Source organism: Triticum urartu, chromosome 2A, assembly GCF_056163025.1.
Source record: "Triticum urartu cultivar PI428250 chromosome 2A, HENAU_Tu73, whole genome shotgun sequence".
NCBI lineage: Eukaryota > Viridiplantae > Streptophyta > Magnoliopsida > Poales > Poaceae > Triticum > Triticum urartu.
Window position 1 is genome coordinate 744,721,157 of NC_141874.1, and position 17,672 is coordinate 744,738,828.

The 17,672-nt window shown below is 45.8% G+C and overlaps 2 protein-coding genes and 1 long non-coding RNA gene across 3 annotated transcripts; 1 reads left to right on the plus strand and 2 right to left on the minus strand.

The window, feature by feature from the left end:
• Positions 1-6,210: 6,210 nt before the first annotated feature.
• On the minus strand, positions 6,211-8,358 carry LOC125540288 (2-methylpropanoate--CoA ligase CCL4). Its single transcript, XM_048703893.2, has 2 exons — positions 8,043-8,358; positions 6,211-7,920 (listed from the first exon to the last, which is right to left on the minus strand). The coding sequence occupies exons 1-2, from the start codon at positions 8,238-8,240 to the stop codon at positions 6,442-6,444; spliced, it is 1,677 nt and encodes a 558-aa protein (XP_048559850.1). The 5' UTR covers positions 8,241-8,358; the 3' UTR covers positions 6,211-6,441.
• Positions 8,359-10,100: 1,742 nt separating this feature from the next.
• On the minus strand, positions 10,101-10,569 carry LOC125534487 (uncharacterized). The gene has a single exon (XM_048697699.2). The coding sequence runs from the start codon at positions 10,510-10,512 to the stop codon at positions 10,171-10,173; it is 342 nt and encodes a 113-aa protein (XP_048553656.2). The 5' UTR covers positions 10,513-10,569; the 3' UTR covers positions 10,101-10,170.
• An 839-nt stretch (positions 10,570-11,408) lies between these two features.
• Positions 11,409-15,719, plus strand: LOC147987584 (uncharacterized). Its single transcript, XR_015615301.1, has 3 exons — positions 11,409-12,110; positions 12,290-12,335; positions 15,305-15,719. It is a non-coding gene; the product is annotated as an uncharacterized LOC147987584 (long non-coding RNA).
• Positions 15,720-17,672: the final 1,953 nt, after the last annotated feature.

Consider the following 17,672-nt stretch of genomic DNA (forward strand, 5'->3'; position numbering starts at 1 on the left):
GGTTTCTTCTCCTGAGCAGCAACTTGTTTGCTGTTCTTCTTGAAGTTCCCCTTCTTCTTCCCTTTGCCCTTTTTCTTGAAACTAGTAGTCTTGTTGACCATCAACACTTGATGCTCCTTCTTGATTTCTACCTCCGCAGCTTTCAGCATTGCGAAGAGCTCGGGAATAGTCTTGTTCATCCCTTGCATATTATAGTTCATCACGAAGCTCTTGTAGCTTGGTGGCAGTGATTGGAGAATTCTGTCAATGACGCAATCATCCGGAAGATTAACTCCCAATTGGATCAAGTGATTATTATACCCAGACATTTTGAGTATATGCTCACTGACAGAACTGTTCTCCTCCATATTGTAGCTATAGAACTTATTGGAGACTTCATATCTCTCAATCCGGGCATTTGCTTGAAATATTAACTTCAACTCCTGGAACATCTCATATGCTCCATGACGTTCAAAACGTCGCTGAAGTCCCGATTCTAAGCCGTAAAGCATGGCACACTGAACTATCGAGTAGTCATCAGCTTTGCTCTGTCAGACGTTCATAACATCTGGTGTTGCTCCAGCAGCAGGCCTGGCACCCAGCGGTGCTTCCAGGACGTAATTTTTCTGAGCAGCAATGAGGATAATCCTCAAGTTACGGACCCAGTCCGTGTAATTGCTACCATCATATTTCAACTTTGCTTTCTCAAGGAACGCATTAAAATTCAACGGAACAACAGCACAAGCCATCTATCTACAATCAACAGAAACAAAGCAAGATACTATCAGGGACTAAGTTCATGATAACTTTAAGTTCGATTAATCATATTACTTAAGAACTCCCACTTAGATAGACATCCCTCTAATCTTCTAAGTGATTACGTGATCCAAATCAACTAAACCATAACCGATCATCACGTGAGATGGAGTAGTTTTCAATGGTAAACATCGTTATGTTGATCATATCTACTATATGATTCATGCTCGACCTTTCGGTCTCCGTGTTCCGAGGCCATATCTGCATATGCTAGGCTCGTCAAGTTTAACCTGAGTATTCTGCATGTGCAAAACTGGCTTGCACCCGTTGTAGATGGACGTAGAGCTTATCACACCCGATCATCACGTGGTGTCTGGGCACGACGAACTTTGGCAACGGTGCATACTCAGGGAGAACACTTCTTGATAATTTAGTGAGAGATCATCTTATAATGCTACCGTCAATCAAAGCAAGATAAGATGCATAAAAGGATAAACATCACATGCAATCAATATAAGTGATATGATATGGCCATCATCATCTTGTGCTTGTGATCTCCATCTCCGAAGCACCGTCGTGACCACCATCGTCACCGGCGTGACACCTTGATCTCCATCGTAGCATCGTTGTCGTCTCGCCAAGTTTATGCTTCCACGACTATCACTACCGCTTAGTAATAAAGTAAAGCATTACATCGCGATTTCATTTCATACAATAAAACGACAACCATAAGGCTCCTGCCAGTTGCCGATAACTCGGTTACAAAACATGATCATCTCATAAATAAAATTCAGCATCATGTCTTGACCATATCACATCACAACATGCCCTGCAAAAACAAGTTAGACGTCCTCTAATTTGTTGTTGCAAGTTTTACGTGGCTGCTACGGGCTTAAGCAAGAACCAATCTCACCTACGCATCAAAACCACAACGATAGTTTGTCAAATAGACTCCGTTTTAACCTTCGCAAGGACCGGGCGTAGCCATACTTGGTTCAACTAAAGTTGGAGAGACAGTCGCCCGCAAGCCACCTGTGTGCAAAGCACGTCGGGGGAACCGGTCTCGCGTAAGCGTACGCGTAAGGTTGGTCCGGGTCGTCTCGTCCAACAATGCCGCCGAACCAAAGTATGACATGCTGGTAGGCAGTATGACTTATATCGCCCACAACTCACTTGTGTTCTACTCGTGCATATAACATCAATATAAATAACCTAGGCTCGGATGCCACTGTTGGGTTTCGTAGTAATTTCAAAAAAATTCCTACGCACACGCAAGATCATGGTGATGCATAGCAACGAGAGGGGAGAGTGTTGTCTATGTACCCATAGCAGACCGACTGCGGAAGCGTTGACACAACATAGAGGAAGTAGTCGTACGTCTTCGCGATCCAACCGATCAAGCACCGAAACTACGGCACCTCCGAGTTCGAGCACACGTTCAGCTCGATGACGATCCCCGGACTCTGATCCAGCAAAGTGTCGGGGAAGAGTTCCGTCAGCACGATGGCGTGGTGACGATCTTGATGCACTACAGCAGCAGGGCTTCGCCTAAACTCCGCTACAGTATTATCGAGGAATATGGTGGCTGGGGGCACCGCACACGGCTAAGGAATAGATCACGTGGATCAACTTGTGTGTTCTAGGGTGCCTCTACCTCAGTATATAAAGGACTAGAGGAGGGAGGGCTGGCCGGCCATAGGAGGCGCGCCAGGAGAGTCCTACTCCCTCTGGGAGTAGGATTCCCCCCCCCCATCCTAGTTGGAATAGGATTCGCGGAGGGGGAAAAGAGGAGGAGGGGGCCGACCACCTCTCCTAGTCCTAATAGGACTAGGGGAAGGGGGAGGCGTGCAGCCCATCTAGGGCAGCCCCTTCTCTTTTCCACTAAGGCCCACTATGGCCCATATAGCTCCCGGGGGGTTCCGGTAACCCTCCCGGTACTCCGGTAAAATCCCGATTTCACCCGGAACACTTCCGATATCCAAACATAGGCTTCCAATATGTCAATCTTTACGTCTCGACCATTTCGAGACTCCTAGTTATGTCTGTGATCACATCCGGGACTCCGAACAACCTTCGGTACATCAAAATGCATAAACTCATAATATAACTGTCATCGTAACCTTAAGCGTGCGGACCCTACGGGTTCGAGAACAATGTAGACATGACCGAGACACGTCTCCGGTTAATAACCAATAGCGGGACCTGGATGCCCATATTGGCTCCTACATATTCTACGAAGATCTTAATCGGTCAGACCGCATAACAACATACGTTGTTCCCTTTGTCATCGGTATGTTACTTGCCCGAGATTCGATCATCGGTATCCAATACCTAGTTCAATCTCGTTACCGGCAAGTCTCTTTACTCGTTCTGTAATACATCATCTCGCAACTAACTCATTAGTTGCAATGCTTGCAAGGCTTATGTGATGTGCATTACCGAGAGGGCCCAGAGATACCTCTCCGACAATCGGAGTGACAAATCCTAATCTCGAAATACGCCAACCCAACATCTACCTTTGGAGACACCTGTAATGCTCCTTTATAATCACCCAGTTACGTTGTGACGTTTGGTAGCACCCAAAGTGTTCCTCTGGCAAACGGGAGTTGCATAATCTCATAGTTATAAGAACATGTATAAGTCATGAAGAAAGCAATAGCAACATACTAAACGATCGGGTGCTAAGCTAATGGAATGGGTCATGTCAATCAGATCATTCAACTAATGATGTGACCTCGTTAATCAAATAACAACTCATTGTTCATGGTTAGGAAACATAACCATCTTTGATTAACGAGCTAGTCAAGTAGAGGCATACTAGTGACACTTTGTTTGTCTATGTATTCACACATGTATTATGTTTCCGGTTAATACAATTCTAGCATGAATAATAAACATTTATCATGATTATAAGGAAATAAATAATAACTTTATTATTGCCTCTAGGGCATATTTCCTTCATATTAGCCCTATGATAAATGTGTCATGTGTGCATATCTAAATTTTCAATTGGCTACTAGTGATGGATGAAATTGTATATTCAGGAGGAGGGTGGTTGGGGGGGAGAGGAAGTTGGCCGACTACGGCCCGTACGAGGGGGCGTTTAGTGACGATTCTGAATATAAGGTAAGCCTATCCCTTGTTCATTTAGTTCCTTTGACATGGTGTATATGAATCTATAATGTATTAATGCAATTCATTCATGTGTGCAGTATGATTCTGGAGATGATGTGTACAAGGGCAACGTCGCGTGCTTCACAGTCATGGAGGAGGAGAAGATCAAGGCCAAGGGAGTTGCCTCCTTCTACAACCGCAAGTTCAAGAAGTGGCACTGCCCCTACTGCACCACCAAGCCAAAGCCAAGGGCTGGCCGCTTGGACCACCCTTTGTCTCATGCTGAGAATGTAGCGATTCGCGGGGAGGACTACGTGATCAGGGGGCAGCATGCCGCCCTCGCGAAGGCCCTGACTCCGGCATGATGTGATCGATGATGTGATGCTGTGAACTGAATCTTTAAGTTTAAGTTTATCTGTTGGGTTACTTTTGGTTTGTTGAACCGAATCTCGTTAGTTATGGTTTGTTGAACTGAATCTCGTTGGTTATGCTAGTAATCTGGTTGCTATCTTTATTTGTCTGTCCTTAAATTTGCCTGTGGTATATTTGTCTATCCTGAATCTATGGTTAGTTATGTTTGGATGTTGTGAACTATGATTTTAGATGCTGCAATGATCACACATGTTGTGTAGGAAATCAAATGCATGCTCCAAATGAGATCATGTAAACCTTGGCAAACATGTACAGTACAAATTCAAGAAAATGCAAAAACAAGTAAAACCTTGGCAAACTATCTATGTTTGTAGGAGATCATGTTTGCAAAATGTGCTCCAAATGAGCTCCAGGGCTAGGGTAAACAACCCATTTGTAATCAAGTTTTTTTGGACCTACTCTAAATGAGCCAAATGTTTTTTTATTAACACATATTCACTTCCCATAGTGTAGATTCGAAGTCTCACTATTTTTTGAATTCATCTTCATATTTTTACATTTCTTTTGAAAACATGTGCTTTAATATAAGAACTATTAAAGCATATGTTTACATGCAAAAAGGAAGAAAAAAGAAATATTTACATTCATAAGAAATGACACAAGTTTCGAACAAAAATGAATAAACAGAGTGCACGGAACGGTTCAACAACTATTCAATCGGTTCATTTGCAATGCATTCGCATTCACCAGTCTGTTCCATCGATTCTGATGATTCCTATTCCGCGCCTGAGTCGCTGGATAGCACACATGCGCACACCCTCTTGTACGCTCGTGCCACTTATATGTGTCGACCCATTGGTGGTTTGGCTCCCATTGCTTTTACATTTCAATTAAAAGAAAGATTCTCATGATTTTGTTAAGGTTATAGATTTTTTTTGTTTTTTCTTCCATTTTATGTTTTTAATAGTTATCTTATGGCTTCTTGTTTTTTATTTTAACTTTGTGTATCATTTTTTCAAATTTACGGTTAATTTTTTAACTCAAGAACAATTTTCAATTTGTGAACATTTGAAAATCCACAAGAAATTTTTGAATTCATGAACATTTTTTGAGGTCACCAACATTTATGAATTTGCCAAAAGTTTTGCAAATATGCAACCATTTTTCATATTCGTGATAAAAGTGTGCACCCAAGTCTCTTGACCATTTTGAAAATTCACACATTTTTAGAATTTGCAGACATTTATTTTTTTACTTTTGTGAACATTTATAAAATTTGTGAATATTTTTGAATTGTAAACCTTTTCAAATTGCGAAGAAAAATTCATATTTTCAATTTTTTTGAACACAAAATCATTTTTTCAAAATTCACGAACTTTGTTTTCATTTCAACAAAAAAAATAATTCATAAGTTATTTTTTGAATTCGTGAATATTTTCCTAAAATCATGAACATTTCAAATATAAGTGGCTGAGAGAATGTAAATCTGAATATGAAAAGCGGAAGGATGCAAGCAGACATCGCCGCGTTGGGGTCTCTGACGTCATTCAATAACTTTTGGTTTTTACTTTGCAACACGAGATGGAATCATACAGAACACTGGGAGGATTATATTTTTATCATCTAAATAAAAATTAGATAGCAGCTCATGTTCAATGCTTGCAGATGATATTTTTTTTACTTTTCGAGACGGAGTCAAAATTTTCAGGCTCGGTGACATGAGCAAATTAGAAAGACACGATGAAAGTATAGCATAAGCGAAATCCAACTGAACCCCAAGCAGAGATGAAGAGAAAGGCGCACAAGCACAGATTCACCTTTCTCCCCGTTTCTTCCACTCAAGTCTCTAACCAATGATGATTTCAGCGTAAGAAATCACTTTTCCACGGCACAACCACAACGAATTTGCCGAAAGATTACCGAAACGACGGCGGCCTACCCTGGAATGAATTCTCGGTCCAGTGCCTATCAGCTGATTGATTAAACAAGTTTATCACAAGGGTGCCCTCATTTCACACATAACCAGCAGGGAGACATGCATCATGCACATAATAGAATCTTGCGGCTGCAGCAGACAGGCTTGCTGAATGCTGATCAGGCCGCTGCAGATCAAGCGAAGCAAGACGACACATCCCTGAATTTCTACAGCAATTTAAAAGGGCACCCGATCCAGGCCAAGGAGTAGCATGACCACGACACTATCTAGGAGTAGTTATACTTCTACATCTTGCTGGTGGTGGTGCTGACGCCCCTGCGGGTCGGGCCCATCTCCTTGGCGAGGTTCCGGAGCACGTACTTCTGGATCTTGCCGGTGGACGTCTTGGGCAGCTCGGCGCGGAACACCACGGTCTTGGGCACCATGTACCCGGGCATGCGCTCCCGGCTCCACGCGATCACCTCCGCCGCGGTCACCGCGTCGGCCGCGCCCTCCTTGAGGCTCACGAACGCGCACGGCGTCTCCCCCCAGAACTCGTCCGGCCGCGCCACCACCGCCGCCTCGTTCACCGCCGGGTGGCCGTAGAGCAAGGATTCGACCTCCACGCTGCTGATGTTCTCGCCGCCGCTGATGATCACGTCCTTGGACCGGTCGCGGATCTCCAGGTACCCGTCCGGGTGCATCACGCCCACGTCCCCCGTGTAGAACCACCCGTCGTCCCGGATCGCCGCCCGGGTGGCGTCCTCGTCCTTGAAGTAGCCCATGGTGACGCACCCGCCGCGGAGCACGATCTCGCCCATCGTGGACCCGTCCCGGGGCACGCTGCGGCCGGTCTCGCCGTCCACGATGTCCACCTCGGCCATGCCGGGCGTGCGCACGCCCTGCCTCGCCTTGAGCCGCGCGCGCTCCGACGCGGGAAGCTTGTTCCACTCGCCCTTCCACGCGCACAGCAGCACCAGCCCCGCCGTCTCGGTCAGCCCGTACCCGTGGCTGACGTCGAACCCGATGGCCTCCGTGCGGCCCAGCACCGCGGCCGGCGGAGGCGCGCCGGCCGTGAGGATCTGCACCTTCCCCGGCAGCGGCCTCCGCACGCCCTCGGGCGCGTTGGCCAGCATGTTGAGCACGACGGGTGCCCCGCAGAGGTGCGTGACCCCGCGGCGGGCGATGGTGTCGTAGACCTCGGCGGCGTCCACGCGTCGGAGGCACACGTTGGTGCCACCAACGACGGCCATCCCCCACGGGAAGCTCCAGCCGTTGGCGTGGAACATGGGCAGCGTCCACAGGTACGTCGGCTGCTCCGGCACGGACCAGGAGACGAGCGAGTCCACGGTGACCACGAAGATGCCGCGGTGGCAGTGCACGACCCCCTTGGGCGCCGACGTGGTGCCGGAGGTGTAGTTGAGGATCATCGGGTCCCACTCGCTGGCCGGCCAGACCCACTTGAACTCCGGGTCGCCCATCTCGAGCAGCCTCTCGTACGTCAGGGCCGCGGCGGGCGCGGGAGAGAAGTCCTTCTCCTGGGGGTCCTCGACGAGCACGACCCGCGGGGCCGGGTGGCCCGGCGGGAGGAGCCGGAGCGCCTCGTCGAGCACGGGCAGCAGCGCCGGGTCGACGAGGATGAGCCTGGACCCCGAGTGACGGAGCAGGACCGACACGGTGCGCGCGTCGAGGCGCGTGTTGATGCTGTTGAGCACGGCGCCGCTCATGGGCACGCCGAAGTGCGCCTCGTACATCGCCGGCACGTTCGGAAGCAGCACGGACACCTGCCAAATCAATTCGCACGATCCATCGATCAGAAGACAGAAACCCAAATCAATTCGCAATCGACGACGGAGGCGATCAAGATTCAAGAATTAAGTTAGGGGACGGACGGATGGGTGCTTACGACGTCGCGGCGGGAGACGCCGAGGGAGGCGAGCGCGGAGGCGAGGCGGAGGCAGCGGCGGTGGGTCTGCGACCAGGTGAAGACGGTGCCGCCGTAGACGACGGAGGGGCAGTCGCCGTACACGGTGGCGGCGCGCTCCAGGAAGCCGAGCGGCGTGAGCGGGCACGAGTTGGCCGGGTTCGCGCCGAGCTTCTCCATGGCGGCCGGATCGGGGAGGCTAGCCTAGCTTCAGTGGCCTGCGACCGCGGGCGCCTATCTCGTGGTTGTTGGGGAGGCAGGACAGAGCAGAGCAAGTGACACGAGGCTTGGCCTCTGCCACGGCATAAGAAGGGGAGGCAGCGCGCTACAGGAGCCGCCCGATGGGGAACCGACGGCCGTGCTGGGGTCAAGAGGCGCCGGTCATTTCCAGCGGGGCCATGATATCTAGAACAGTATGACTTTTTTGAGAAACGTGGCTTGGTCAACGTGCATACGGTCGCGATAGGATAGTTGGAGGTGAGAGCTGAGTGACAGGCAGTTTGATTGGTGGTTGGGTTATCAAAAAAAAAGTTTTTGATTAGTGGTTGGTTGCTTGGATAATCCAACTTGGATTCCACTTGCTTGGTCGTCTCATTTCGGCCGAGATGCCAAACCGGGCTTGCCTTGTTTTTTCTCCCCTCCCGGCAGACATTTCAACATTTCATATGGGCTTGAAATCTCTATTGACTCACTGCCCATTCTGACTTCGATATGTTTAGTGACCATTCCATGATAGTCTATCCGTTTCACAATGTAGTTTGCCCGCAATTCCCGAGATTCAACTTTGATCGTAAATTTAACCAACGAGACCTGCTGCGGCAGGGACAAAAATTATATCACTAAATTCATATCAAAAATACGAATCCTGTGGTATAATTTTTGCTCCCGCCGCAGTCGGTCTCGATAGTTCAATTTATAGACAAAATTAAATCCCGGAAAGCGCGGACGCACTACATTGTGAAATGAAGGGGTTAGTTTGTATTGGTAGATCTTTGTAGGTGTAACATTTATTGATAGATTTATGATAGCGTGGGCTTAAGATGGGGAGCCGGAAATATTTGGCATTCTTTTTCCACATAAAGAGAGATTTAGGAGCACCTCCCTTTTGGAAAATTCCATGTAATGTGTTCATGGAAAGCAGGACCCAATTAGGTCTTTTTCTCTTGCTCTGTTTGACATGACGATAATAATGATGACAACCATGATCAACCCAAACTATGCCCCCACTCCCCACCCACCTTGCATGCGTCGTAAGGCGCCATGAGGCGAGGGGAGCCAGCTAGATGCGACGATGACACTTACACGAAAACCGTACCCATCTCTTTGTTCCGACGACAATGCCAACAAGCTCATCAAGCTTCTCGACAAAGGCGTTGACTGTAAATTGTAATGTTACTGGTATTTCAATCTTTCTTTTTTTGCGGGGGACATTTAATTTCAATCTATTTGCTATGAGAGGAATAAAAAAGATAAGTCACATACAAACAAAAGATGGTGGTGCACCTATAAAGTGTGTTTCGTGCAAGACGCGATCTGTTGCAAACGAGGTACTCCCTCCCATCCGAATTAATTGACGCAACCTCTATACAACATTATATAGAGCTTGTACAGAGGCCGCGTCAATTAATTTAGAGGGAGTGGTGTTTTTTTTCTTAGCTCGGTAATATGACACTTGACATCTTTCCATTGAAAAAGTTTTGATCGACGAATCAACCTGTGATTGAATGGTTAGAGGAATTGTGGTATCCCCAGCTCACTAGGGTTTAAGTCCTGGTGCTCACATTTATTACTGAATTTATTTCAGGATTCCAGCGTCATTCAGAGGTGCTTAGAGCATCTCCAATAAATGGTCCAAAATTTGACGGTCTAAAACCGGAGATGTAAAATTTGGACCGTCAAAAAAATGCGTTTTGGAGCTCCGAAAAAAGCTCAACTCCAACAGATGGTCCAAATTGATGGTCCAAAAGAGCAACTCCAATAGATGGTCTAAAATAAAGATGTAAATTTTTTAAAACGACAAACTACTAGTCCATTCAACAGTTCAAACATCAAATTCAACATAGTTTCATACATGAACTTCAACTACTACTTATTCAAACTACTAGATAAACTACTCCTCACCGTCGGAGTTGCGGAACTGCGCCCAGAACTCCTCCTTCTCCGGGTTGTCGCACCCCTCCTCCTCCTCTTCCGAGAAGTCTGCCCAGTCCTCCTCGGAAGAGGACTCGATGGGGATCACCGTCGAGGGACCGACCTCGTCCTCCTTCTTCTGCTCCGCCTCACGCTTCCAGTAGTACTCCAGCTCGGCCTGGACGTACTCCGGATGCTCCTGAGCAAACCTCGCCATCGCCTCCTCGTCGGTCTCGCCGGCACTGACGACAACCGACGGCTTCTTCGTCATCTTGTTCTTCGTCGGGATCTCCTTCATCTTGATGCCCTGCGGCACAAGCATCTCCACTTCCGCCCGACTCTCGATCTCTGGGGAGTTGGGGGTGCTTCCGAGGCCTCTCGGCACGCCACACCGCCACGTCGTAGGTACGCACGGCCTCGTGGGCGGAGGGGTACGTGCCGATCCACCAATGCCTCCCGGCGTCGGAGAACTCCACTCTGAAGTTACCAGAGGGGTTCCGCCTCACGCCGAAGAAGCCCGACTTGCCCTTCGACGTCTTCTTCGACGCCATCGGAGAGCGGTGAGAGCGGTGGAGCGGCGGTGGCGTGCGGCCGGGGCGGTGGCGGCCGGAGCTGGGCGGGGCGGAGCTGCGGGGCGGCGGCAGATGGGCGGGAGGTCGCGGGCGGGCGGACGGAAAGGAAAGAAACTGGCGGTTGGGCGTTCGCGGGCGGCGGCAGACGGGCGGGAGGTCGCGGGCGGGCGGAAAGGAAAGGAAAGGAACTGGCGGTTGGGCGTTCGCGGGCGGTGGCTGGTTTTGGACCAGATGCACCTCGTGATGTAAATTTGCACCGTGAGGTGTTGTATTTTACATCACGAGGAGGCCGCGATCTTTTTTTTTAATATGAATCGTCTGTTAAATCTGCGTTTTTGGCCTCAGACGGTCCAGAAGTTAGTACTTTTACATTTGGACCATATATTGGAGATGCTAGGGATAGGGTGTGCGTGTACGCGTTCTTGTGTCTGCTCTGTGTTAAAAAAAATTAGAAAAAGTTGTGATCGTGTGCATGTGATGCTGCGGAGCCCCCCAAAGATTTGCCTTTCTTCTTGCCCGTAAAAGGAGATTTAGAAGCACCTTCCTCTAGCTAAATGCTCAATCCCATGTGCTGCTACGTTCATGGAAAGTAGACCCCAACTAAAGTCTGTTTCTCTCGCTCCTTTTCGACAGATGAGATGACGATGATGATTCTGGTGCCAGTCAGCTCTACTCATCCACTTAGCATCAACGAAACACGTACTAGTGGCCACGATCGACGTGCCATGCCTATCGGGATTAAGGGACCGCTGGATGCGACGCCATCCCGAGTGCCGCTTTCACAGTTCCGTGTAGTCTCTCTTTCTCAAAAGAAGAAACGACAACGACAAATGTACATACATACGTACTGTACATACATGCATAGCTCGTGCTAATCTCGGCTCGTTTCACCTCCCGTGCTTATCTGCCGTCTCTACAGATAACGGCCGGAGGAGAAGCTCGATCGCGTCCAACTTCCGGCCACACGCACGTCGTCCCAGCTGATATCACCTGTGTAGGCCGGAGGCGTAGATAAAATCCACGGGGTCAGCATCGCGCCGTATATATCATCGCGCAGCCAGCGCGAGCGTCCTGGTCCTCGCGGTTCAGACTGACAGCGATCGGGAGCTGTATGTGTTCTCGGCCGTCCGATGTGAGTTGTACCACGTTCAGCCCGGACAGCGATATTCACCTACTATTCAGCCTCTACCGCTACACCACAGACAGCAGCATGTCTGCAAATTGGCCTCTGCGTCTGTAGCTTGCAACGGAGCTCTCTCACGGGCCAGGTGTATGTGACCGGAACATCTCTCTGGTCGTTATCCGGTCATGTTCTACAGGACACAAGCTTTTCGCCGCAATTTGCAAGGTCGGAAGAATTAAATTTTTGAGGCATAGCTTTGTCAACGCATATCTAAGTCTTCCAGCAAAAAAACAAACAAACGAATATCTAGAAGCTTGATGAATAATTGGATTCCACTTCCTTGATCGTGCCATTTCCGTTGAGATGCCAAGCTGAACTTGCTTTTTTCCTTCCTTCCCTGGCAGACGTTTTGACATTTGAAGATGGACTGGCATTTCACTCGGACGACTGGTATGTAAATAGCCAGCATGATTTGTTATTAGTACAAATAGTTTGATATAATATGAATTGGTGTAACTCTACAGTACCATATACGTAGGAAATGACTTGGTATGTATTATGTTTGACACGTTTTCTGCTACGTAGTATATGGTACAGTAGAGTTATAAACACCAATTTATATTATCAAATAGCGGGTATTTTGTGAGTAGAGCGTTTTGGAGCTCGGCCTCCATGGAGGCCGAATTTTGGAAAATTCAAATTTGAACTTCTCACGTTTAAAAAATCTGAAAAAAGTACAAGTATACAAGGATGTGATGTGTATGCGTGTAAAATTTCAGGATGAAATACCTTGAAATGCATGCAATCTGTGCAAGAAAAAAAACAAATACATTAATAGTACATCTACTAAAAAAATCACCGATTTGTTTTTGTGTAGCACTCGTTGTTATGCCTAAAAATTTACACACTTGTGCATTATGTCTCAATTATATGTGTATTTTGTTAAAACAAATTGAAACGTGTAAATATGAATTTTGATCATTTCAAATTCGTCCTTGATAGAGGCCGAGCTCCATTCAACAATTTCGGTATTTTGTTTGTTTTTATGCATCCTGTTAGGTTCTAAAAAAAAAGGTCTTCAAAATAATTTGTTAGTATCGAGTAGCCCCAGATATTCATACTGAACTTTAGTTTGGCCCAACGAGGATGAAACAATTGGCTATCAATATGATTAGTAGTGCATTAGTTGAACCATATTCGCAATTTATTTACATAGTAGAACAAATCAAAGAACTAATTGGATCATGTATGGTATGACACAATACTTGAAATTGGCCGTTCAACTATATTCTAGACTTGGGAGGGGATATTTTCCAATAAAGTACTTGGGTGTGCCTATGGATGAGAAGAGGTTAAAGAACAGTGACTGGGATCCATCTATTTGTAAGATGGAAAATATAATGCGGTGATGGCTTGGTAGATTCCTAAATATTGATGGTAGAACTACTCTGGTGAATACATATTTCTCTAGTTTGCCCCTGCTCATACTTTCCTTTCTATGATCTCCTTAAAGGGATAAAAAATATGATAGGCCTAGAGCTAGATTTTATGGTGTGGAGAGAAAGAAAAGCATAAGTATTATCTGGTTGCTTGGCCTACGGTGTGCCAACCAAAGGAATTAGGAGGTTCGGGGGAGCTGGATTTAGAATCAATGAATATTGCTTTGTTGGCTAATTGGCTTTGGAAGCTGTTCAGTGAGCAGGGAGTGTGGCAAAAACTTTTGTGGGACAAATATATTCATGGATCAACGTTGGGTTAGGTGCAAGTAAAGTAAAGCATGGACATTCTCATTTTTGGCAAGAGTTGCTTAAAATAAAAGAACTCTTCTTGTCTTGTTGCAAATTTTGTGTTGGAAATGGGGGAAAATTGTATTCTAGGAAGATAGAGGACCTTTCCTAGATTGTATAATATATCATTAGATCAAAACATCACAGTCCATGATGCTCTAGCCGATAAAGTCTCATAGAATTCAGAAGAGCCTTGGTGGGAGAAAAAGCAGAGCAATGGTCTAAGCTGGCTGATCTATGTGTGCATGCCTCTCTGTCTGACACTGAAGATAAACTTTTCCGGCTACTTGCTAGTTCAGGTGCTTATAGTGTTAAATCCTTTTATTTGACTATGCAGGTGGGGAGCAAAGCTCCCAACAGATTCCTCTGGGAAGTCAAAATTCCACTTAGAATTAGAACCTTTATCTGGTTAGTATTGAAATAAAACATTTTGACTAGAGATGTGTTGTTGCATGGAGGGGGGAGATGTGAACCTGAATGTCTTTTCTATGGTAAAATTGAAGCTATTAATCATCTCTTTTTCCCAGTGTCCCTTAGTTAGATACGTTTGGAACATACTACCTCCGTTCCTAAATATTTGTCTTTTTAGAGATTTTAAATGAACTATCACTTACGGATGTATATAGATATATTTTGAGAGAAGTGCACATTTCAACCCCGAACTCTTGTCCTGGTCTAATTTACAACCCCGAACTCCAATACCGTCTAAATTACAACCCCTAACTCTCAAAACCGGCTAGGATTCAACCCTCCCCTCTTTGTTGACCGGTTTTGACCGGTCAACGGGTCCCGTCAGCATGGCACATCAGCATTATTTTTAAAAAGCTGTAAAATAAAAAAATCCAGGAAAAGAAATAAAAAAAAAAATCAAATTTCCGGGAAAAAATCAGGGAAAATAAATAAAATCGAATTTCTGAAAAACAAAAATATCGATATTTCCATGAAAAATCGAAAAATAGTTAAAATAAAAAAATCCAAGGAAAAAAATTCAAATTCCCAAGAAAATTATATAAAAACTGTAAAATAGAAAAAAATCTAGAAAAAGTAATTTCCAAAAAAGTTCAATTTTTTGATTTTTTCCCCCGAAAATCACGGAAAAAGTTTCCGAATTTTTTTCGCAAACTTTTTTTTCGGAAATTTGGTTTTTTTCCTGATTTTTTCTCGATCTTACAGATTTTTATTTATATTTTTCTTGAAATTTTGAATTTTTTTCCGACGTGGCATGCTGATTGGACCTGTTGACTGGTCAAAACTGGTCAGCCCTGGTCAAAACCGGTGAACAAGGAGGGGAGGGTTGAATTCTGACCTGTTTTGAGAGTTGAGGGTTGTAATTTAGATGGTATTGAAGTTCGGGGTTGTAAATTAGACTAGGGCAAGAGTTTGGGGATGAAAAATGCACTTCTCTCATATATTTTAGAGTGTAGATTCACTCGTTTTGCTTCGTATGTAGTCATTTATTAAAATCTCTAGAAAAACAAATATTTAGAAATGGAGGCTAAAGAATATGGGTTCTATGAAAAAGGAACTCTTTTCGGTAGGAATTGCTACTATTATCTGGAGTATTTGAAAAGCTCGCACTTTGGCTTGTTTTCAAAAAAGGTGGCCCTCTGAGCAAGTTACTATTCTTTTCAGGTTTCGAACTGGATTAACGATTGGAATATCTTGTACGGGAAGTAGGACGCAAAATTAGACCTGCAGCGGTGCGCAAAGCTCCTGCAACAAGTCGCGGTTGAAAACTTTGAAGCAAAACGTAGCTAGGCTTCATGAATCCCCAGACAAGAAGATTGCTGATCGAGAGAAAGTCTTCTAGAAGAGAAAATGTTTGCTTTGTTGCTTTTGGAGTGGGTGCAGAATACTAGTATTTTCTCTTCTTTCGAACTTCGAAGAGTTGTTTAGCTGAGCTGGTGGTAGCTAGGTTGTGAGCGTTTCTTAGTATCGAGTCTATGCGGTCCTTGGTGGTGGTGTGTTTTTCCAAACACAGTACAAATGTAAGCGCTTATATTAAGCACATACACTCGTTGTTATAAACACACACATGCACACTTTACCTCTATGAGCACCTTCGAAAGACTAAGCTGCCATGTCATTTTAAGATATTACTAAGTCAAATGCGACACCAGCATTTGAACCCTGGTGGGTTGGGATACCACTGTCCTCCTAACCATCCAACTACAGGTTGGTTCACTGATGGTGGTGTGTTTTGGTTGTATACCGCTAGTTTCGTTAATGAAATCGTGCGAGTCACCCTTTTATTAAAAAATCCTATATTCTAGATCTCCCATTAAAAAAGTTATATTCGAGGTGTTGCGTGTGGGTTCTAGAAATATGTAAGGAATAATTGTGTCTGTATTTGTTTTCTTTATGGGGGAAATACTTGTATTACTCAATAATCAGGTCCTTACAATCATTTTCAACTATTTCCAGAACTTCTGGAGGACCAGAGCCAATCCACGTCAAGGTTCGACCCTCGACTCTACCAAAAGTAGCCAAACTATCACTAGCCTTATTCTGCAAACGCGAAACATGAGTAATACAAGTATGTCAAAGACTCAAGAGATATCTAATCTCATTAGCGAGAGAAGCATAAACCGAGCGGTCAGGATTTGAACAAGTGATGATAGATACCGCCGTGAGAGAATCCATCTCAATAGCAATTGGAAGAGCTGTCCGTTGAAGGGCCGAAGATAGTCCCTCCATACAAGCACATAGCTCCGCTTCTAACGTATCCCTGCAAGAATACAAAGCTCTGCACGACGAAAAGATAATATCTCCATTTGAATTCCGCAAGATCATGCCTGCACCAGCCATATCACTTGAGATAAAAGACCCATCTGTGTTAAGTTTCAGCCATCCTTGCTCCGGTTTCAGCCACCTGAGCGCCGGCCCAGTCTCTTTAACAGGACTTATGACAGATTCAGGTGAGATCGCCACCTTCCCTTTACCTGGGTCCATGTGTGTGTTCAGCTTGATGGCTATTAAAGACTCCAAATAACTCTGCAAAAAAGGGATGGAAGCTTCCATAGGCGGAGCAGGTTTGAAGTGAATAATCTCATTCCGAACGCACCAACTCCTCGAGAACGTTATCAATACCATGCAACGTTCAAGTTCGCTTAGTGGCGCTAGGACATGCAATAGCCATTCTTTGCCATTGTGTATCATCAAATCAGCACATGGCAAATGCCAGATTTTGGCCATAGCAAGATATAAGTCTCGGCCAAATTGACAGCGCATAAAGGGATGAAGCTGTCTTCCTCCTCCACACCGCAGACAGGACATCTACTTGTTAACAGATGGACTGCCAACCTGGAGAAATAAGCATAAAATGCGTCTGTATGTCTTGTGAAGTTTTTCACACCGGTTTTTAACTTAAATAAAAAAAAGAAATACCATTCCAAGAGAAGAAATGAGTACGTACTCCCCTCGTGGAGTACAAAAATATAGGGATCTAACCGGTCTTATATTTCTTTACATATTGACTACTTTTTTTGAGGTTACCAAGGAAGTACTTAGGATCAATCAAACACACTTACACACATGTGGCATGTCCATCGAAAGCGTGTACGTGCATGACGCTCGAGCTGCTACTTTCAGGGTTCCTTGTAGTTACCGTGCACTAAACACGCGTGTCTCGACATCAGTTTTGCTCTATTCCGTTGACAAATATAAAATATTGTAAATATTTTAATATAAACTACAAACAAACGGAGAAGAGTGAAGAAATATAGAAAAACATGTCTACATATGCCTGATTCACCAGCAGGCAGGATTTTTTTCACGCCCCCACCCCGCTCCTGGGACGCGCTCCGCGCACGTGTCCGGAAGCCTTAAATCCACCACCACCGCAAGGGCCCCCCTCGGCTCCTCCTTCCCCTTGTCGCCGCCGGTGGGCGGTCGCGGGGCATCTCCCTTCCTCCTCTGTTCGAGATTCCGGTAGCGCAGGTGACACTGCTCCTCCTCCTCCCATTCCCCGTCCGTTTGTGTGCGGCGGCAGCTCCGGCGT

Coding starts and splice junctions, on each gene's coding strand:
- LOC125540288 (XM_048703893.2), bottom strand. CDS start 8,240: ATGGAGAAGCTCGGCGCGAACCCGGCCAACTCGTGCCCGCTCACGCCG. Junction 7,921..8,042: donor GCGTCTCCCGCCGCGACGTC/GTAAGCACCCAT, acceptor TTGATTTGGCAG/GTGTCCGTGCTGCTTCCGAA.
- LOC125534487 (XM_048697699.2), bottom strand. CDS start 10,512: ATGCTTGTGCCGCAGGGCATCAAGATGAAGGAGATCCCGACGAAGAAC.